This window comes from Bactrocera dorsalis, chromosome 5 (genome assembly GCF_023373825.1).
Source record: "Bactrocera dorsalis isolate Fly_Bdor chromosome 5, ASM2337382v1, whole genome shotgun sequence".
Lineage (NCBI taxonomy): Eukaryota > Metazoa > Arthropoda > Insecta > Diptera > Tephritidae > Bactrocera > Bactrocera dorsalis.
In genome coordinates, this window is record NC_064307.1 from 66,383,454 (window position 1) to 66,407,274 (window position 23,821).

At 33.9% G+C, this 23,821-nt stretch overlaps 2 protein-coding genes across 4 annotated transcripts in view; one reads left to right on the plus strand and one right to left on the minus strand.

The window, feature by feature from the left end:
* The window catches only part of LOC105225975 (uncharacterized), a 110,285-nt gene that overhangs the window by 57,773 nt on the left and 28,691 nt on the right, over positions 1-23,821 (plus strand). For all 3 annotated transcript variants that reach the window (XM_049457452.1, XM_049457451.1, XM_049457449.1), the window contains exon 12: positions 3,188-3,265. In XM_049457452.1, coding sequence (XP_049313409.1) covers positions 3,188-3,265 — 78 coding nt within the window. The remainder of the gene's footprint in view (positions 1-3,187; positions 3,266-23,821) is intronic.
* LOC105225937 (uncharacterized) lies at positions 4,283-5,100 on the minus strand. Its single transcript, XM_011204622.4, has one exon. It carries the CDS (start codon positions 5,036-5,038, stop codon positions 4,808-4,810), a length of 231 nt encoding a protein of 76 aa, XP_011202924.1. The 5' UTR covers positions 5,039-5,100; the 3' UTR covers positions 4,283-4,807.

A 23,821-nucleotide genomic window follows, 5' to 3' on the forward strand; every position in this document is an offset into this window, starting at 1 on the left:
CCAATTCTTGCATGAGCGGTATTTTTTATGCTTTCAATTCAAGGTCTGTACGTAAACTGAGCCATGTCGTTCCATATGTCAGTCCAAGTTGCTACGAACGGCGCCGAATCGACTCTCCACTCTCAGCTACGGTTGGCCAAAGGTTTTCAACTGAATTTTGACCTGAGATCAGAGTTGGCCAGTTAATAGTCGAGTGAAAGTGTATTAATATCTGAGCTTACAGTTGAACAGTCGAGTGCCGAGTGAAAGTGGATTCCAATCTGAGCTCAGAGCTGACCAGTCAAGTTTAGAAATAGCTTTAGTTTCCAAAAAAATATTTAATCTACTCCGACCGTTCAATCACTGTGTTATGATGCCAAAAAATTAACTAAATATCAGCAATATCGTCTGCTGAGGTCACCAAAACTTGATCCAACAGCGGCTTATAATACTTTGAGTCCATTTTGAAAGAAACGAAGCATATTGGAATCATTCTACTAAAATTTTAACCTGCTCAAACCATAAGAGACCTACCTCCAAAGTTTCCGCTTTCCTGAATATCCTTGGTAGAGTTTTTCAATTTCCAGTACTTGTTGTTTCTATTTGGACCATCTAAACTAAATTTATTCTCATCTGAAAAAATAACATTTTTCGAGACCTTTGCATCAAATAACCTTGGAAAAAGTTTGGAAACTTTATAAATAACAATATTAAACCGTTATTCTGTATAAACACCGAACAAGAGAACCCAATGAAGAAACCAATAAGCATAAAGAATAAAGAAGAATTAAAGAAAATGTGATTACTTTTACAAATATTTCGCACGGTGTATGAGAATCACTATGCGCATAGCCTTAACACACGCGCTTTACTTGCGTACATACACTCACCATGTCTCTCTCTCTCTCACGGACTTTTTACTCTTTCACAAGTTTGCAGCTTTTGTTTTATTCTCAGCCACTATAAATATATTTTCGTCTCTGTCACTTTTTAAAACACACCCGTGTAAAAACTTATCGGAAATGGTTAGAGATTTTCATTAGGAAAACCTAACTTATATATGAGTTAGCTGCGTGTAAACCAAATTTGATAAAATTGACATTCGATTGCAGGCAAAACTGTCTCACATATGGACAGCAAATTTCATTTGGCTAGGTTATGTCTACTAAGTATGGAGACCATTCATCTCTTTCGTCTTTTAATTTAATTTTATTTGATTTAGACTTAGACGCTACGTTTATGGGCAGATGGTTTATTTATTAAAATTAAAATTGAATAAAAGTAATCTTGATAAAAATATCGTGTAATAACAACAAAAAGCGTTTAAGTACAAATTTGTTAAAATATTTGAAACATATTTTGGGACAAAGATACCAAAATAAGCCAAAATTTTTCTAAAAACATTTATGTTAAATATTCTCTTTACATTTTTCTACCCTGAACAGGGGTGTCCAATAAAAATGATATGATTTCTTAAAATAAAAGCACATACTGATTATTAAGGATATCCAACTGTTCGTCTAGAAGGCGACAAGTAGCATGAGTTTGTCTTTTAGGAGGTTGAGTATCCTTTTAAGGTTGTAACCACGCATTAGCAGCTTACCTTGGAGTAGTTGCCAATACCTATTACTGCCAACTATTGGGACCAACTGCAATGAAAAGTTCGGGCCCTACCGGGTACACAGATAAGGTGTACTTGGTTACGATCAGATAGACTGTTCAGCCCTTCTATACACTCCTGCACAAATACCGTACTGAACTCCCACGCAGAGATCGTTTTTAGTGCCGCTTTACTATCTTTAAGTACATCGAAATGCTAGTTGCGATAGTTGCGGTGAAGATTGATTTCTGGTCCCGCAATACCTGTCCCAATTCGTTCCGGTGTTTTAGAACCATCAGTGTACCGCTAGATAGTGTTGCCCTCAGTAGTATGGCGAGCGTAGAATCGTTCAATTCCGCCTTACTACCGTGAGTAACTCTGAACTTCTTTCTAAAGTAAACCCTCATGGTAACGTCATCCCTTGAAATAAGGGCCAGTGGTGTGTGTTGTAAACGTTATAGAATGCAATGAAAAAAAATATAGCTTATGAAATAGTAAAAATGGCCGAAACGACGCTTAGAAATCATATCATTCCAATTGGAAAACCCGGTATTAATATAAATGATCAGCATGACGAGTTGAATCGATTTAACCAAGTCCGTTTGAGTATATACATATATGCGAACTAGCCCCTCATTTTTTGAGATATCGATCTGCAATTTAACACACTCCCTCTTATTCTTAAGTAACTACTAATTTGTCGGAACCGTCCATATCGGATCACTATATATATAGCTGCCATACAAACTGAACAATCGGTATCAAGGGGTTGTATGGAAAGCTTTTTCATTTGACGAGATATTTTAACGAAATTCTGTGGGTGTTATTACCTGAAACAATAATGCAATATCTGAAGAAATTGTTCAGATCGGACTACTATAACATATAGCTGTCATACAAACTGACCGAACAAAATCAAATTCATGTAAGGAATATTTAGGTATTATAGCGTCGGTGCAACCGAAATTAACGTTTTTTGTTGTTGTTATTTAAAATTGCAATATTATTGCAAGAAAACGTTAAGAATTTGCCATTAAGACAGCAGAATCTCAAATTTATATAAAATGTCTTTATTTGCTTTTTCATGTTACTCCACGAACTCTGCAAGCGAGCCTGCGCCTAAACGTAGCGAATTTGTATATAAATACATGATTTTATTACTTTTTACTTGTGTGTGTGTTAAAGTCGTTTATTTTCTCAATACTTTCTGGGTGTCTGTATTTAAAACTAGTAAAACTACTACAAATTAAATAAAATATGGCATTACTTATTAAATAAATCCATTATATTTTTACTGTATTGGATGTAATCTTCAGTTTTGCAAAAATTCTATTATTTTCAATGTATGTATGTATATTTGTAACTTAATTACGTCTGGTGTTGAGAACTTTTTATGATTACTTAAAATGTGTTCAACAAAAAAATGTGCACAGCGCCAGCAGTTGCCTAATCCGTGGTGTGTATGTATGTGTTGTTGTTATTGTTTTAGTTTGAAAACACGAATACTGTTCGTTATCATAAAAAAAAATAATATAATTTCTCCTTTGTTCAAAGACGCATTTTACATATTTTTCGTTGTCAATCATCTACTTATTTTTGTGTCTCTAGGAATACGGCTGTGATGACCATAGGTCCCGTAGAGGCAGTGAAACTCAAATACCACACTCGGAATACGAACAAGATGCGGTGAGTAGCGAAGTGCATACAGAACATACAATGAAAAATATACTAACACACACATATACGTAACATCTTTTAGCAGCATTTAGCACTGAATTATAGAAATATGGACACATTAGGGTGGTTATAATATAATGTGGGCGTGTTAGAAGCTTTGGGCAATGTTAATTTATAGAAACATGTTGAAACACAGCCTTATGAAAACTAATTTCTTTAGGTATATGAATGAGCTAAACATCTGCTTGTTAAGATTTGTGATTATTTTTTAAATTTTTATTGCAAAATACCATAATGGGTGTATACATATATATGTATACACATAAAATTATGCCTTTGTGCGGATTTACGTATTTTAAAGTCCATTTGGTGGGACTTGATTTTCCATGAAAGTGCAAACACATTAGGGTGGGTATAACAGATAATTATTGCGTGAGGAATTGGAAAAAAATGTTGTTGTTGATGATGATTTGAGCACATGATGATTTCTTCTTACGAAATTGGACTCTTTCGCTCTAGAATCGTATTACCTGACCAGACCTGAGCACCTGGTCACAGCCTTCTTCTTCTTCTAACGGGTTCATCAATGAAATTTTTTATTTCTTTGAATAGTACATTTCTTTCACATGATCACTACAGTCACGTTTGCAGAAATCCAAATGCTCAACCCAATTTTCGAGGGTTTTCAGCACGACCGAGGCGGCCAATTGACTGGGCTTTTCCGTGTGATAACACATTCACTAAAGTTCGTTTTCAACAAATCTATTGTGACATTCGCTGTGTGGCCAGTGGGTCCGTACTGTTGGAACCACATATTGTCCAAATCCATATCATCCAATTCGGACCAAAAATATTCGGTTGTCATTTATACAATCCCTGAATATTCTGTTCAAATCCAGTCAATTGACCGTTCGAACACAAGTCTTTGTATGGAAAACCCTTTTGTTTGAGGAGATATATTGACGAAATTTAGTATGGATACTTACCTCATTTGGCTTTCAATTTCATTAAAAAAAATCACATCAGTTTACTTTACAAATAAAATCAACAATTTTATTGCGTCTATATTCACAAATTACCGTAAATACACAAATAAAAAATATTATTTCCACCAGTTGTTGGTGGAACCCTTAAATTCAAATAACTGCTTAAACTATATTAAAGACATATGGTTCTACTGCGTTTGTAATATATGCATGTATATATGTAAGCTAACATGCATACATATAAGTATGTATTTCGTAGATATATATATATATATATGTATAGCGTAATAATAGCGTGCGTAAAATTAATTCTGCTCATTATCCTCATCACTTTGAATCGCTCACTGCACTCAGCCGCACATGCCCTGCGCTGCTACCGCTTACCGACTACGGTTACTTCAACCTTTTCTTTCTTTTCTACACCGACACTTGACACCCTTGCCATTCACCAAGTGGATTTCATTAATTACACCAATGGAAAGCATCAAGATTGCGGCGCTAAGGTTGCGTATGGTTGCAGTGGTCGTAGTTAGCGGCGCTGGTGCGGTGCGCTGAGCAAAGCCGCTTACATTTTCTCGTGCAACGTTGGTCGGAACTCCTCCGCGCCACCTTGGTAACTCCGATTCGGATGCAACGCGCTTGCGGTGGTGATTATCTCATTGGTTGGCAAGTGATAGTCGCGCGGCGGCGTATATGGCCGCACCAGGCGGTGCCAGTTGTTTGGCGGACTGCCGTTGGGTTCGAATTTCGGGCGCGGTATCCGCAATTGTTTGATTTCTGTTAAGTAAGAGTCCATATCGTTGCTCTACAGGTGTCCCACTCTCTTTGTGTGTGTATGTTTAAAAGTAAAGTGTAGTGCTGCAATTGAAAGAAGAAGTAGAAGTCAGTTTATTGCGAGATTTAATAAAGTCAAGTGTGATAAAACTAATTGCTTGAAAAATAGCATTTGATGCCAAATTTAATTAGAGTTCAATTAAATTGCGATCAAACGATTTGGCGATTTTGAAGTTGACGTCCTGCTTTTTGCCAGTATTGGTGGCTGGGGAGCCAGTGCAGTGATTTTTATATAATGTTTGGGATTTTTGAAACTTTTACTTAAACAATTTTATATCATTTATAAGGTCTGTCACTGTAGTGCTAGTAGCTGCAAGTAATCAAGAAGAAGAAGATATTGTCAAGTTACTCTCACAAAGCGGAAATTAATGAAATATCGATGAAACCTAATAATCACATCATACTAACACATGAAAATTAGTTAGCAGAGTTCTTGTTTTCAACATTCGAATCTGTTTTCCATACAAGGGTATGATTTCGATCATTCATTTTGTATGACAGCTTTATGCTATGGTAGTCCGATCTGAACAATTTTTTCAGAGATTATACTATTATCTTCAAAAATTATCCGTGCGAAATTTCGTGCAGATATCTCTACAAATAAAAAAGGCTTCCATACAACGGCTTATATTTAAACGTTCAGTTTGTATGACAGCTATATAGCTCTCAACTTTTTTCTCGGAGTATGTACTGTTGTCTTGGGAAATAATTCATGCCAAATTTCGTGCAGATACCTCTTCAAATAAAAAAGTTTTCACTACGACGACCTGTACTTAAACGTTCAGTTTGTATGACAGCTATATGCTATAGTGGTCCGATTTGAACTATTTCTTCGGAATATGTACGGTGGTTATGGAAAATATTTCGTGCCAAATTTCGTGCAGATACCTCTTCAAATAAAAAAGTTTTCCATACAAGGATATTATTTCGATCATTCAGTTTGTATGGCAGCTATATGATATAGTGATCCGATATTGTCGATTTGTACAAATAAGCAGCTTTTTAGAGAGAAACGGACATGTGCAAAATTTCAGAGCGATAACTCAAAAACTCAGGGGCTATCTCATACAAAACTTACTATACCTCGTACAGGGTATAAAAATGCAATTATTCGCTGCTCGCGTTAAAATCACTGCAAAAATAGCTGACAGGCGAGCAATTATAAATCAAAGCGCGGACGCACATATAAAAGTCGCAATGCAGCAAGAAAAGCGTGTGTTGACAGCGACTACGTGTGTACATGCACACAAACATACAATGTTAATGTATGAGTGTGTAGTTGTGTGGGTGCGGCGAGGCCTGAAGCGTGCGCTTGTGCGCACCACCCAACTGGAAACCGTGGCAACTCCTCTGTTAATGTGCCGTTTAAAATGTGTTAAATGCAACGAATGAAAAGTGAAAGTAAAACAGCGGTTAGCGACAACAGTCACTGCAACAACAAAAACAACAAAAACAGCAACAAAAGTAGGCAACCAGAAACCAAATATAAAAATAGAAATGCATGGAAAAGCGACAAGCGTGCGCTGGAGAAACGCAACAACAACAACGATAAAAACAAAAATAACAAAAATAACAATAAAAATAACAACAACAAAAATAAAAAAAAATACAGCAACAATAATAAAAATAACAACAACAGCAGTGAAAAAGAAGCAACATTAGTAAAAACGGCAAAAATAATAACAACAACAACTACTTCAAAAACTGTAACTGTATGCAAGCAGAAAAAGAAAACAGTTGGCAACTGCAACAACAACAATAATAATAAAAGACAACAAACACAACAACAAGCATAACAACTGCAGGCAAGTAGAATGATTTTTTGCAAAAAAACAACAACAAAAATAGCAACAACAATTATAACAACAACAATAATAATGATAATTTCGACAACAACAACAAGTAAAACTTCAGATAAGTAGCAATCCCTAACAATTGGGAACAATATTTTTGCTGCAGGCAAAAACAACAACAATATTAATTATAACAACAACAACTAAGACAACTGCCGACAACTTATACCCACAAACAACCAACAACAACACATTTGCTGCCAGCAACAGTTACGCTTTCAACGATTATGCAGCTACAACAAGCACAACAACAACAAATTGTTGCCCGAAATTGTGCGCAGTCAAACTGTCAACATGACATCAGCCCAAAAGCAGCCGGCAGCCAAACTGGACTTACTAACTAACTGGCTGGGTGGCTTTTCCGATTGCTCGCTTGCCGCAGCAAACAAAGCGACCGTTATGCGCTGCAACAGCGCAAAGTTCGGGACACCAGGCAACGGCACGTCTGTACGCGCGCCACGACAACAGTACATTTGCTCACACACACACAAAGCGCAAACGTGCCATAGCAGCGCGCCAAACCGTTTAAGCAAACAACCAGCAATCATAAGTACAACAATACCAACAACAGCAATAATAAAATAATAATAATAACTGCAACTACCGGCAATTCCCAAAGCGACGCGCGCGCGTATTGCACTTTGACTCACTTGCTGTGCAATTACATTAATTTCCGCCACCGCATTGGCGTGCCACGCAGTGACGCAGCAACGCGGTGCGCCAACACGGCATGCAACATGCCAACGCGCTAACAAAAATAACAACATCAAAGCGCGCTGTTTGCATATATTTGCAATTTATGGCAACGCAGCTAGTGTTTGTGTATGTCCGACTGTCCATGTGGCTACCTATGTGTGTGTGTGCGTCCAGCTGTTTTTGTTTGTTAGTGTGCGTGTTTGCGCCATCTTCGCTCCCTTTTGTTGCTGGCTGCCACTTTTCGGCGGCGTTGCGGAAAATGCATTGCTGCGATTTTCCGGTTTTGGTTTTTGCGCGGTTCGCCTGCCCACAGCTGGTTGTTGCGCCACACCATTCCATGCCATTCCATTCCATTTCATTTTGTTTCGTTTCTTCTTCATGTTTGGTGCTTTTTGCTAGCTGTCACTACAACGCGTCGCTGTTATGCTTGTTGCTGTTGTCGTCCAACATACACAATAAGCTTACAACATGTTTGGGCGTCCGCCTTTTGCGCGTCTAACATTGACTGGCGCGCTCGCGTCAAGTTCAATGCAACGCCTTTTTCGGTCGCCTTTGTACTGCAAAGTTCGTCATCATCATCATCATAATTATACAGCAGAAATCACAAAGAAATTGAATTAAATGTGTCTGGCGGCCATTACAACCTTTTTTGTTTGGTTTGTTTACTTTTCATTTGAGGAACTGTTTGACGGACTGCTTGGGGTACTTGAAAGCAGACTTGGTCTATTTGTGGGTCATCGTCAAGTAAATACATATATATGTAGGTACTCGTATGTTACTCCACTCTTGGCTGAAAGCATGTACACATATGTTAGAAGGGCTTATTTGTTGCAAGCAATGCATGTATGCGTCAGGTGGCATACGAATTGAGCGATCAAAATACTCTACATGTAAGAAAAACTTTTTCATTTGACGAGGTAACGTCATCAAATTTGACATACAGTATTTCTCAAAGCAATACTACAATATCTGAAGAAATTGTACAGATCGAACAACTATAGCATATGGCTGCCATACAAACTGAACGACCAAAATCAATTTCTTGTATGGAAAACTTTTTTATTTGAAACGATATCTTACCGAAATGTGGCATGGATTATTATCTAAGATAGCTCTACAATTATTGAATATTTTATTCAGATCGGAATACTATATCATATAGTTGTCATACAAACTGATCGTTCAAAATCCAGTGCATGTAAGAAAAACTTTATCATTTGAGTAAATATCTGCACGAAATGTGACATAGAATTTGACCTGAGGTAACGGTACAATATCTGAATAAATTTTTTAGATTGGACCACTATAGCACATAGCACCCATACAAACTGAACGATCAAAATCAGAGTCTTGTATGAAAACTGTTTTACTTCTAAAGGGTATGCTAGCTTCGGTGATGTTTTTTGTTGTTTTTCTTGTTGTAATTTGAAAAAGTACCAAACATATTGACAGGTGACCTCAATTACTCTACACTTAAAAGTTTCAAGATTAAGAAGCCTTTGCTTTGGTTGCGGCATGCTGGAGCTCAGCTGTTGGTCAGCAGCGATCAATGTGTCAGCAGCCACATTGAGCTGTAAAAATACTTGCAGCATTCGAAGGGAATTAAAAAATTCCTACAAATGAAAGTTACACGCCACACATACAAAGTTTTTGGAAATATATACATATGTTTGTATGTGTATATGTACTACTTAAATGCAATTATGTAGTCATGTGAGCTAGCGTTTGTCCATCACTATTTATTTTCAAGCGTTTCCTCACTGGTTATGTCTACTGACAGACTTTTTCTTTTCAGATGATGAAGTTCTTTTTCTTTTATGTTGCTTAACAATGCAAAGCCAAGAAATGCACTTTTCTTAAATCTTCTGCTGCTGTGCTTCTTTCTCTTGTCACAAATTGATTTGTGAGCGGTTTTTTGGTTTTGATTATCTTTTTTTTAAACATCATGCTTGGCGAAAAGAATTTTTAATTAAGATGAATTTAGCTGGATAAAATTGAAAATACTTTGAAAAATAAATTAAATATTAAAAACTTATTGAGATAAGATAGGAATTATTGAAACTAAATTTCGAATTTCTAATTAAAATTTTGGGTATAAAATTTGAATTTTTTTAAATACTTTAATCTAAATATTGAAAGTTTTATGGTGATTTTTTGAAAAATATTTTACTGTAAAAACTTTTATTGAATTTTTTTTTAATATTTTTATCTAAAAATTTAGCTTTTTATTGAAATTTTTTAAAGGTGCTTTAATCTAAAAAATATAATTATTTTTAAGCCATTATCAATTCAATTTCTTATGAAAATTAAATTTTTAATCTCAAAATCAGAATTAAAAATAAATCGTTTGATTATATAATTTTGCCGAAAACAAATTGTTGGGGTTAATGATTAAAAATTAAAATAAAAATATAGTTTTTTTTAAATTCGGATAAAAAAATTTTATTATTTTGAATTAAAAAAATTAAATATGCTTACGAAATTTTTAAATACGGTTTACAAGATTTAAAAATTTATTTTCAATCCAAATCAATTCAGATTTAAAATTAAATTAATTATATTTTAAATTTAATTTTAACTAATAATACTTTAATTTAATTTTTAAAATAATACAAATTTTTTTAATAACTTATTTTAATTTAAACTTATAATTTTTAAAGTTTAGAAATTCCGAAGAAATTTTAATTTATTTTTAATTTAGATTTTTAATTTTTTAAATTTAAAATTATAATTTCTAAAATTTATATTTCTATATATATTAATTTTTTTCCTTAAAATTTTAATTTTTTAATTTAGATTTCTAATTTTTAATGCCAATATCTTTAAAAAAAAAATAGGAACTTTTTTCATTAATAATAATTCTCGAAATTAAGATTTATAATTTTTATTATTTTTTTTATTTCAACTTTTTATTTTTTTAATTTACATTGTAAATTGTTAATGCCAAAACGTTTACAATATTGGAGATTTTTTAATTATTATAATTTTTTTAACTTGGATTTGTATTTTTTATTAATTTTCTTTATTGAAGCTTTTAATTTTTTTAACTTATATTTCATTTTTTTTTATTTTAATTTAAAATTTTTAAAAATATAAAAAATTTTAAATTTTTAAATTTAGACTTTTATTTTTTTAATATAAAATTATACTTTTTAAAATTTATATTTCTAATTTTGAATACCAAAAGCTTAGAAAACTTTAAAAAATTAGATTTGTATTTAATTTTTAATCCCCAAATTAAAAAAAAAAACATATAATTCTTCTAATTTTTTTTTAATCAGTTAATTTATTTATTTAAATTTCTAATTTTTTCACAAAATTTTTAAACATGTTTAAAAAATTAGAATTTTTAAAAATTTTAATTATTTATTTTTATTCTAAATTTCAATATTTTTTTATTAATCCCAACTTTGAAATTAATAAAATTAAAATTAATTAAAAATTATATTTTGGATCTAAGAATGCTGATCAAATTTCACTCGAACAGAAAAAAGTTCGCACTAATACGGGAAGAAAACGGCTTAATCACAGTTTATGTAGGTCAATCCGGGTCAAATTTGATCAACATATAGAGAGGCAATTTTGATGTTTCCTAAGACTTTCAAGTTTTGAATTTAAAAATTCTCTGAATATATATTTGGACTCTATATCTCTTAACAAAGAACAAATAATTAGCTTTTACTCAAAAGTTAAACGCTTGAACAAGCTTTTACAGCTGTTTCAACATATGTTTTGAGTCAAAAAGGGTGGTCTAAGTACTTAAAACTAACATTTTTCTAATCATCACCCAATCCAATTCGTGAGTGCCATAATATACCTTTATGCGCAGACTAGCCTCATTTCCAAGCAGTGCAAGTCAAGCGCTTGCGACCAACTCACTTCTGAGCACAGATATCAATTACCACATATGTACGATCTAAAAACTATGCACCGTAAATTCTTAGAGTGAAAATATGAAAGGTAAACACATCAACGCTCACACACACACACACAGTCGTTTAAGCGCTATTTAGCGCATTTCAAATGAAAAATATCGCCTGTCAATCGTTTATCTCCGCAATCCATCAAATCAAACTGTCGCAGTCATTTCACAACATCACACACTTTTTCTAATGAATTTGGTAAAAATCGGCCAAACCCATTTGCATGCGCGCCGCCATTACACGCACACACACGCAACAGCGTCTGCAACATAATTTATTGCGCCGGCCAGCCAACTGTTGCGTTGACCACAACGACGCGCCGCGCTGCACCACGCCATTCACTTGCGTTTATTTATGTGCATGTAAAGCACGGCTGACAGTGCTTGCCACAAAGACTTCCGGGTTGCATGCATTTAGCGCGAGCGTGGCGGCAACAGCTGCGGTTACGCTAGCGTCGCGGCAGTGGCGACCCATTTATTGTGCCCACCACCGAGCGCCGAGTGGACGGTATGTTTGCTCTTTCGTTTTTGGCTCACGCCACCCGCCGCTTCGCGTTTTTTCGCTGGACGCGCTCGCGGCGATTCTCCGGCCCGTGTACGCCCAACGCGCGTCCCATTATTGACACAGTTTCGAAGACCAGTTTGGTCAACTCTCGGTGCTGGCGCGACGCAGACGTGTGGTGGCACTGGTGTTATAAGACTGCGTCACCGCAACTGACTTTTGTATGTTTACCAACAAATTTGACAGCGTAAATTTACTTGGCAGTGGGAAGAAAGAGACATGAAAACAAAAACCACAAAAACAAACAAGAAAACAGGGAAGAAACTGGGTCATTAGTAAGCACAAATGGCCATAAGCGGCGGCTGCACAGTCAACTCGGTAGCGAGCGCAGAGTGCGCGTGCACGCCAGCCAAATCTCAAACGATCACATTGCGTGTGGGAGCGCGTCAGGCCGGTGGAAGCGAAAAAAGTACAAAAGAAAGTGCAAATGTTGGGTTAATTTTCGAGTGAATGCACAGCCAATGCATGGCCGCACAACTATAAACACACATGTTTGCTCTTGTTGTTGTATAGAAGCGTGCACAGCTGCATGGCAACGCAGTGACCAAACGAAAGACTTAAGCAACAAACCTTGCAAACATTATTCTCGCCACTGCATTTGATGTCCGAAGCGTATGCAATAAGTGATTTGTTGTTGTTTTTGTTTGCTTTTTCTTGTATTCGCATTTTTATCATCTTATTATTGGCATACTTAGCATTGACACTTTATATGAAGAGGCGCTCAATCGAAGTCGAAGCCGTCAGCTGAGCGCTTCTGCTTTTTTCTATTGACAAAAGCATCTCCTACTCATCGACAAGCAAGTCATTTAAATACAAAAAATTATAAAAAATATACAAGTCAATTTTAACTTGCGTCGGAACCGCCGATATCTCATGATTATTACTTATAGCTACCAGACAAACTGGCTGCTCAAAATCCAACCATTGTATGAAAAAAATTTTTATTTGACAAGATATCTTCACAGAACTCCGCAGAGATTATTTTTTAAGACAGTACTATATTATCCGAAGAAATTGTTCAGATCGCACTACTATAACATATAGCTGTCATACAAACTGAACAATCGGAATCAAGAGCTTGTATGGAAAAAAAAAATTATTTAACGTGATGTCTTCACGAAACTCCACGCAGATTATTATATGAAACAGTGCTATAATATCTGAAGAAATTTTTCAAATCGGTGTACTATAGCCTATAGCTGCCATACAAACTGAACGCTCAAAAGCAAGTTTTCGTATGGAAAACTTTTTTATTTAACGAGATATCTTCACAAACTTTGGCGTGGATCATTTTTCAAGATAGTGGTGTAATCTCTGAAAAAATTGTTTGGATCGAACCACTATAGCATATAGCTGCCATACAAAATGAACCATTAAAATCAAGCTCTTGTATGGAAAACATTTTTATTGGACAAGTTATCTTTACGAAATTTGGCATGAAGTATTGTCCAAAGCAACGGTATAATCTCTAAAGAAATTGTTTATATCGGACAGCTTTAGCATATAGCTGCCATACAAACTGAACGCTCAAAAGCAAGTTTTTGTATGGAAACTTCTTTATTTGTGAAGTGTATGCTTGCTGCAGTGCAGCCGTAGTTAACGGGGTTTTTGTTTTCTTGTTTTTCTTTTTTTTTATATTCTTCATTTCTTTTTTCATTAGTCAACATAAAATGTGTCTTTTCACTTTTATTGCTCCATTGACCCAGAATTTTCCCTTCATGAACTTGACTAACTCGGCTGCCTAACGGCTGACCTTTGCATGTGCACAAAAAAGATATAAAGCTATTATTATCATTTTATGGTGACAATGTACAACTTAGCGGTAGTAGAATCACTATTATTATTATTGTGGCGACTCGGCGTTGTGATTGTGGCATGGCTGCATGTATCAAGATTTCACTTTTCGCCACACAACACAAATTTTCTCCTTTCAATTTCCATTCATTGGCCTATAAACTACATTAATGCATGTAAATGAGTCAGTGTAAATATGTGAAGGTGTGTGTGTGTAAATATGTGAATGTATAAGTGTGTGAATGGCTTCCGCGTGCTGTTCGCGCATTATTGCTTTGGCGGTTTGCGCGCTTTCAAATGCAAATTTCTTTATATTAATTTACAAGACTATCATTTCTATTATTTTTATTATATTTTTTAGTGTTGTTATAGTATCTACTTTTAATTTTTCTTTCAAGAAATTTGAGACAATTTTTTATTAACACAATTTCTTTTAATAATTTTCGCTTATTTTATATTTTTCCTTAATATATACAAGCATACAACTACATACATGCATATACACATATATACATACATAAATATATATTTATCTATTACTCTTGTGTTATGCCCATATTAGTTGAATGTATATGTATAAAAAAGTACAAAAGCTCTATTGCTCACCCATGCCCTTGACACATGGTGCTGATTTCTTTGCTCACATTTTGTTTGTGTATCATTTCTGCGGCGATTAGGGTCAATGGCTTATTGAATGGTATCTTTTTACAGTTCAATGTTTTATTATTCATTAACTTTTTGTTTGTATTTATTTATTTTTTTTCATGTAATTTGTGGCATTTGGTTTTAGCTATTTTTAGCTGTGGGTGTAATTTGGTCTTTTGCTGCTTTTTTTGTTGGTTTTGTGAAGCTATTATATTTATGTCTTTTTTATAGGCATTTATTATTTTTTGTCGCGTGTTGATATATATAATTTTTTTTAATACTTTCTATGCCGCTGTTTATTGAATTTTATTATTTTCATTGACTAATGCTAAGTTTCAATAAATTCATTATGTTTACTTGTTCTTGCTGGTACGATACACAATTAAACAAATGTGCTGGACAAACTTAGAATAACTGTTGAAATATATTTTTTATATCTAACAAATAAAACAAAAACAAGAAAAAATGTTTAACGTCGGCTGTACCGAAACTGTAATACCCTTCACAAATAAAAAAGCTTCCACAAGAGAACATTTTTGATGTTCAGTTTGTATGGCAGCTATATCATATAGTAGTCTGATCTGAGTAATTTCTTCAGGCATTATAGTGTTGCCTTAGAAAATCATCCTTGTGAAATAAGGTGAAGATATCTCGTCAATTAAAAAAGTATTTCATACAAGAACCTAATTTTGATCCTTCTATTTATATGGCAGCTATATGCTATAGTAGACCAATCTGGAAAATTTCTTCAGATATTTTAATTCCTGTTTAGATAAAAATCTGTGCCTAATTTTGTGAAGATATCTCAACAAACAAAAAAGTTTTTCATAGAAGAACTTAAATTTTAACGCTCAGTTTGTATGACAGCTATATCATATAGTAGTCCGATCTGAAGAATTTCTTCGCAGCTTGTAGCGATACTTTGGGTAATAATTCATACCAAATTTTGTGAAGATATCTCAACAAATAAAAAAGTTTTTCATAGAAGAACTTAAATTTTAACGCTTAGTTTGCACGACAGCTATATGTTATAGTCGACCGATCGGAAAATTTTCTTCGCAGTTTGTAGCATTGCCTCGGACAATAATCCACGCGGAATCTTGTAGAAATATTTTTTCAAATTACACACTTTTTCCTAAAAGAACTTACTTTCGATTATTCAGGCCGGTCCACCTTTCAAGTCATGTTGTCATGAGTCAATGCTTTTTGCTGTCAATTACCCTCAAGAAAAAGAGCGGTACAAAGCTGGCATAAGCTCAATTTCAATAATTTTCGTAGTGGGTACTATCCTAGGAGATAATAGGGTAGGAATTGTTGGATAGTATCAAAGGAAGTCATATGACAAATAGTAAACATTTGGACATAATGATGTTGATGTACATATGTATGTATGTAATAATATACATATATAATGATATGAGATATCACCATTATATTTTTTCTTCTACTTGTCTTTACTCCACTTTCTTGTTGTTGTTGTTGATAGTGAGTCTTACAGGCCAGTTGTCGGAAAAATTTTTCTTCATCTTGTCTTTTTTGCACTCTCCTGTTAGTTGACGCCCTGTCTTAAAGTCCATTTGCCGCAAATAAATTTATTTGAAAACATGATTCAGTTATTATATTTCAAATGTGGCTGTCAGCTTGGATCATAAAAGCTGTGCGGCTGTAAAGTTTTCAACAAAACAGCAACAACAAGTCATATAATCGCATAAGCAGCTTATAACTGCACAACTGTTGCGTTGCTTAATTGCTTTTTTTTTCTAAACGCTTTGGAGTCACTTTGAGATTGCCAACGCCGAACGACGTCAATATTGGCAATTATTATCGTTTGGTCCAATGAAAACATGCGACACATGATCGCCTGCCAAAGCTGCGCTCGTATAATATTAACCGCTTTAGCTGTTAGACACGAAATCTATATTTTTTTAGTTTTAAATTTTTTTTTTTGGTTTATTTTTTGCTTTTTTTTAATTTTTAATATTACTTTTTTTATTTTTAATTTTAATTTTTTTGTTTTCTTTTTTTGTTTTTTATTTAATTTTTTTGTCTCATTTTTTGTAAATGAAGTTTCGTGTTAGGCTGTAAACTGGCGCTTTTTTGTCCGCCGTGTACAAAAGCAACAACAAATGTACATGTATGCGCTTAGTTACAACTTATTTTCTTGGCGAAAAGCCACAAAACAAATGTCGCTGTTAGTTCGCAATTGATTTTAATCCGATTAATTTCAATGCCGTGAATATTGTGCGATTACAAATTGAATTCGATTTGCGGACACAGACAAAAATATATAACACATATGTATATAATCGGACATATGCACATTTGTATTGTAGTAAATTCCTTGAATTGCAAGATTATGATTAGCTTTCTAGTACTCAAATTACTGATTGCTTCATAAAGTGCAACTTATAGCTTTTTCGAGCCTAATCTCTTTTTATACCCTGAACAAGGTCCCTCAGCTTTTGAGATATCAACCTGAAATTAGCAAAGCATGCTTTTCTCATCAAGAAGCTATTCATTTGTCGAAATTAGCGAAATCGGACAACTAAAGCATATAGCTGCCACACAAACTGATCAATAAAAATCAAGTCCTTGTATGGAAAACTTTTTCATTTGAAGAAATATCCTCACGAAATTTTGTGCAGATCATTAAACAAAGCATACCTACATTCCCCGAAGAAATTGTTCAGATCGGATCACTATAGCATATAGCTGTCATACAAAATGAATCATCAAAATTCAGTCCCTGTATGGCAAACTTTTTTATGCGATGAGGGATCGTGACTAAATTTGGCACAGAACATTTCTCAAAGCATCGCTACAATCTCCAAAGAAATTGTTCAAATCGGATCACTATAGCATATAGCTGTCATACAAACCGGCCATTTAAACTCAAATTAAAAATCTTTTTATACCCTTTTATGCTATAAGAAACGCACCTGTGAAGGCTATTATAATAATTTGCTTACAAATTTCATCCTCCCATCAAACAAAAAAAATTTCGCCAAACTGCAGTTAATGCATTTTTCCAGTCAACCACAAATAGTCTCACATAAACACAAACCTCTGGGCATTCTTATTGTATTCACGCGCTAATTGAAAGCGAATCGCATATTTATTTTGCCCAATTTATGCGCTGAAATATTTGCCAACCTTTAAACGCTCGCAAATGATTAGTATTTGCTGTCTTCAAGCTGAAATAACCAATTTTAGGCAAATAATTAAAATAGAGCTGCTGGTTTGACTATAAAAGTGTGATTATATACTTTGCTAAAAGCGCAAAGCCGTGAGTCCACTTAACTGGCTGGAGTTTTATGACTTTTTTAGTTGTGAGAAAAAAAAAAAAAATCAAAATTAAAAATAAAAATAAAACACTTTAACTTCAATGTCACTTTTTGAGTTGAGAGCAAACAGATCTTAAAACCAAAAGCCAATAAACGAACTTGCAGTCAACTCCAGTCAAGTTTAATGTTAAAAAAATATAATAGAAATAAGTCTTTTATTTATTTAGCGACTACTTGAAGAGCAACAGTGGTGCAAAATGCCATTTTAGGGATGAAAAAAATAGATATTTTTAATAATATTAAATATAGAAGAAAAAATGTAAACTTCGGTTGCGCTGAGGCTAGATGTTTCGATACAAAAACTTGATTTTGATTGTGCAGTTTGTATGGCAGCTACACTTCATTATAGTCCGATCTGGAAAATTTCTTGGATATTGCTAACTTCGTTTTAGAAAACAATCCATGCAGAACTTCCTGAAGCTAGCTTGTGAAATAAAAAAGTTTTTCATATAAGAATTTGGGTTTAATCGCTCAGATTATATGGCAGCTATATGCTATAGTAGTCCGATCTGAATAATTTCTTCTGATATTATAGCGCTGCTTTAAAAAATAATCTGTGGCAAATTTCGGAAAAATATCTCCTCAAATATAAAAGTTTTCCATACAAGCATTTCATTCCGATCCTTCAGTTTGTTTAGCAACTAAATGCTAGAATAGTCCGATCTGAAAAATTTCGGCAGGGATTTTAGCGTTGCTTTTAGCAATAACTCGTGTCAAATTTCAACAAAATATCTCCTCAAATAAAACAATTTTCCATACAAGAACTTGATTTTGATCCTTCAGTTTATATGGCAGCTATACGCTATAGTTGTACGATATCGGTGATTTCGACAAATAAGCAGCTGTATAATGAGAAAAGAATGCGTGCAAAATTTCGGAGCGATATATTCAAAACTCATAGACTTTTTGCGAATATTTTCTCAGATGTTTGATCGTTTCGCCACTCTCAAAGTTTTGACGAACCCAACCATAGAGAATTTAGCAAATCAGCTGCCTATTATTTAATCTTATATGGCACATATCACTTAACCATTAGACACGGTCCATTTAATTGGTTTCTAACTCAACTTTTCAACGATCAGGTCTCTTAATTACAATAAAATGACTTCCTACATTGTCTCGCACGTCGTTAGCTATGTAACCTTGTGCCACACTAACGGGCTTTAGGCGTCGACGCCATACTGAAACTGTTTTAAAATTACTGAAAAGCGCAAAAATCTCCACTGAAAATTTGAATGAAATATAAATACGAAAAAACTTTTTCGACAACCCAATATACCAGCCGACATTAATCCCCACTTGCACTGCCTGGCAACGCTTGCATTCCTGGGACATACGAAATTCTTTTCAGCACAATTCTTTGGCTGAAATTGTCAGCGGCCAGTTAAGCGCTTCGAGTGCGCCGCACACTTGACCCCACCGATAAAAAGTGGCGGACAAGTGCCGCAATGACCGTTGGGCAATTGTTGTGCGGCCGCCGTGTCATGATTCAGCAGCAGCAGCGGCGCTCGTTGATCACGCGGTCACGCTGGCAAATGCACAGTTACATATACCATATATATACATATGTATATACAGATATCTCATATATATATACTAGTGAAATATACTCAGCTACTCAAGTGTCTAAGTGGCCGTGACTCTTCGCAAGGCTTTTGTGCAATTTCTGCGCTTTTGTCTGTCATTCCTCCTCCGCCCTTCGCTTTGCGCTTCATGCCACACCAAACAGTTACAAATATTTCTTTCGTTTTTATTACAAGCATTTGACGGCGCAGACTCTTTCATTGCGTCGCTATCATTTTTGTTGTAATTAAATCTCGCTGTCAGCGTTGAGCCAAACGATTCTTATGATTTCTCAGCACTGCCAGTCAGTCGAACGCTTCCTATGCCGAAATTGAAATTGTGTGCCATGCAAAAAAAAAAGATAACATATTTTTCATGCTGGTGATTTATGTGCCGGCAATAGTAGGCTGTCATACATACATATATGCACACATATATAAAAATGAGTATGTAGCAGTGTGTGCTTTTAACTGCTGCTGTGCGAAGCTGCGTGCTATCGCGTCAATCCTGACAGCGTTAATGGTGGCAAGCAGCAATTGAATGTTGCCACATACACACATACAAGTATACATGTGTATATGTACATATGTATATGTACGTATGCGTAAATTATTGCAGTAAGCCCCGAAAGTTTAAGTGAATTACGTTGAGGCTAGTATTTTCTATTAAAATCACGAAACGGCCCCGAAGTTTCAAATCCCGAAATCTAACATTCCAAAATCTAAAATCCTGAAATGTAGTTCTCGAAATCTTAAATCCCGAAATTGCAAATTTTGAAAATCCCGAAAATCAAGAAAACCGTTTTCAGTACTTCAAAAAAATTCTAGCTTAGCTTGAAAATATTATTAAAAAAATTGTAAACCTGAAATCCAAAATCCCGAATTCAAAAATGTCGAAACTCAAAATTCTAGCTTAATTTCAAAATATTTTGAAGCAAATTTCTAATCCCGAAATCTATAAACCCGAAAATGTTTGTTCAATTTGAGAATTAGTAAAATAAAATTTAATCCCGAAATCACAAAATCCTGAGATCTCAAATCCCAATATTCTAAGTCCTGAAATTTCAAATTAAATCCGAAATCCCGAAATTAGAAAATCGAATATTGAAAAATCCGTTTTCTGTACTTCGAAAAACTTCTAGTTCAATTTCAAAATATTATTAAAAATAAACTATAATCCCGAAATCACAAATCCCGAAATATTTAATCCCGAAATTTTAAATTCCGAAATTTAAAACCTTAAAATCTAAAATCCCGAATATTAAAAAAAAACAATTTTTCGGTACTAGCAACACTAACGCATTTTATATATACATACATATATAAACCATTGCCCGCTTGTGTGTTCTGCCACTTTTTGCCTTTTCTGAATGTTACTTCACTTTGCGGTGCTCGATGTTCGAGCTTTTGTCTGCTTTAATTGACTTTGACGGCGTTTTTTGTGCGCAGCTCTGTTGATACGCGTACAATTTTTTTTTTCATTCAGCCAAACTTTGCTGGGTCATTATTTCAGTTCTCAGACAATTGGTATAATAGTTAGACGAATATATATAAATATACATACATACAAACATACATATGTATGTTTGTACATTTTTGTTTAGGCTTTCGTATATATGTAGTTATGAAGTTGATGCGTGTGTATGTATATATGCGACTTTGTGTGATTGCTTAAGTAATCCATGGATATCAACGGTGTCATCAGCTCTACTTTTTGTAGCTGCACGCACACGTTTGTATGCTTTATTGTAGACAGTTAATTAAGGATTTCACAAGCGACAGCGCTGCTTTAATTATGCCTTAAAAGTCATATAATCTAAAAGCGTAAAGTAGAACAAGCGTGATGATGCAAATGTGTATATGGACTTATGTGTATGTGTGTGTACTGCCATTGAATGTGGCTGCAAATTAAATTTCAACCATAAATTTGCGAAATGAAGTTACTATTGACATTTATGTGTGTATGTATGTAAGGAAGTGGGTAGTGTAAAAGTGAAAAAAATAAATAAATTATTGTTTCTAAAATATATTTTAGTTTAAGAAAATTGAGCTGAGTAGAGCTAAGTGATATGGAAATGCATTTTCTAACTTGCTAATCCTAACTTGCTAGTTCTAGCCTACACATGTTTCAATACAGCTTTTTTAACTAAGCCAAATCTCAAACTCAAACTCATTCTCATATTCGTGCCACTTAAGATTTAATGAACTACCCGAGAGCTTATCAAAAGCTCTTTCAGACGAAAAATTTTCGTTAAAATACGAAGAAAGCCGAAAATTATCTTTTTTTCACAATAACATAGTAATGATGAAAACTCAGTTAGAGAAAGAGTTAGAAATAATAACCACTTATCGCTATAGAGGTTAGAAAATTTACTATTTGGGGTACTTGGATCACAGAAAGTCAGCCTCTTTTATCAGAAGGGGATCCAGAAGGTTAGGAAATTTACGTTTTGGGGTTCTTGGACCACAGAATTTCGGTACTTAGAACACAGAAGATCAGTATCTCTTATCAATAGTGGATTCAGAATGTTAAGAAATTAACAATTCGGGATACATGGACCACAGAAAATCAATACCTTTTATCAGAGGCGGATCTAGAAGGTTATGTAATTTAAAATTTGGGATACTTGGAACACAGAAATACAGCAGCTGGTATAGAAGGTTACGAAGTTTATAATTTGGGATACTTAGACCACAAAAAGTCAGCATATTTTATCAGCAGCGGCTCCGGAATCTCTTTTTGAGTGGATTTTCCTTTCATTCCTTTCAACATATTTTTAATATTGTTGTTTCTTTTTTCAATTTTTGTTTTTAAAGTTAACTTTTACAAACCCCATATCTATCCGCCACTGTCTTTGTTGCATATTCTGATTTTTTGATTTGTAACATGCTCTCCAGCAACATTATTGTTATAACAAAAAACAACGCGCATAAAGCCAAGCCGCATAATCGCACTTATCGACCATTGTTTGTTATAATAAAAAGTCAATTAGTAAAATAAGCAAATTGCAGCTTTATTTTTTGTTTTTTACTTCCTTTATTTTAATATTTATTTGTAATTAATGCGAAAGTGTACTTTCCGCTACATTTACTTTGGAAACGGAAGTTTTCATTAAACGCAATTTCAAGTGGTTCCTGTGTTGATACTAAATGCAATTGAACAAAATTAAATATAATAAGTTTACTATACGTTGCATAACATAACTTGCATAAATATGTTAAATAAATATATGTATACAAACATATGTTTATTATTTATGTATATGAAATATATGTACTATATATGTATATTTGCAAGTTTTGTCCACACATAAGCTATAATGTTCGTGCTTTGCTCCACAAATTCATGTAAGGCCTGACAACAAAGGTGTTTTATGTGTATGATTTTCTATATTTTTATGGTTTGGGATTAGAAAATTTGTTTCAAAGGAAAGCAAAAATAACAAAAAATTTTGTGTTAAGACTTTGATACCGTTCAAAGGTGCATTTCTAATGGCATGAAAGGGTATAAAAACAACTTTCTCTTGATTTTGATTGATCAGTTTGTATGGCAGCTATATGTTTTATTGATCTGATATATAAAATTTCTTCACATAATATAACGCTCTATTTAGTAATAATTCATGCCAAATTTCATGAAGATATCTCATAAAATAAAAAAGTTTTTCATACGTAGACTTATTTTGAACGTTCAGTTTATATGGCAGCTATATGCTATAGTGGTCCGATATCGGCAGTTCGAACAAATAAGCAGCCTCTTGACAAAAGAAGCACATGTGCGAAATTTCAGAACGATAACTCAAAAACTAAGTGATTAATTGGCATATATACTACCAAAAGGACAGGCAAACAAACAAGGCTATAACAATCAGCTTATCACGCTCAAAACATAAGTACATGTATGTATATATTACATATTCTACATCTACATATGTTACTACTGGCTGTTACAGTCTGAATGGCAAACTTATTAATATACCTGGTTCAGTGCACAATTATAGTTAATAGCTGAATCACCAATAATGATTTCATTAAAGAAAAATTGCAAAACCGCTTACAGGTTTCGTAAAACAATTTCTCATTGCGAAAATGTCTCAATTAACAGCAAATTAGGAGCCAAACAGCATTATTATTATTTTTATTTATTTTTTTTTATTTTTTTTTTATTTTTCTTATTTCTTTAATTTTTATTTTCATTTTCATTTTTATATTTTTTTATATATTTTTTTCTTTTTCTTTTTTTTCGTTTTTTTTTTGTATTTTTTTTATTTTATTTTTTATTTTTTATTGCATATTTTAAAATTTTTTTCTTGCTTTTTTCGCCGCATCGCTGACGAAACACCCACATGACATGCACACAAGCAACT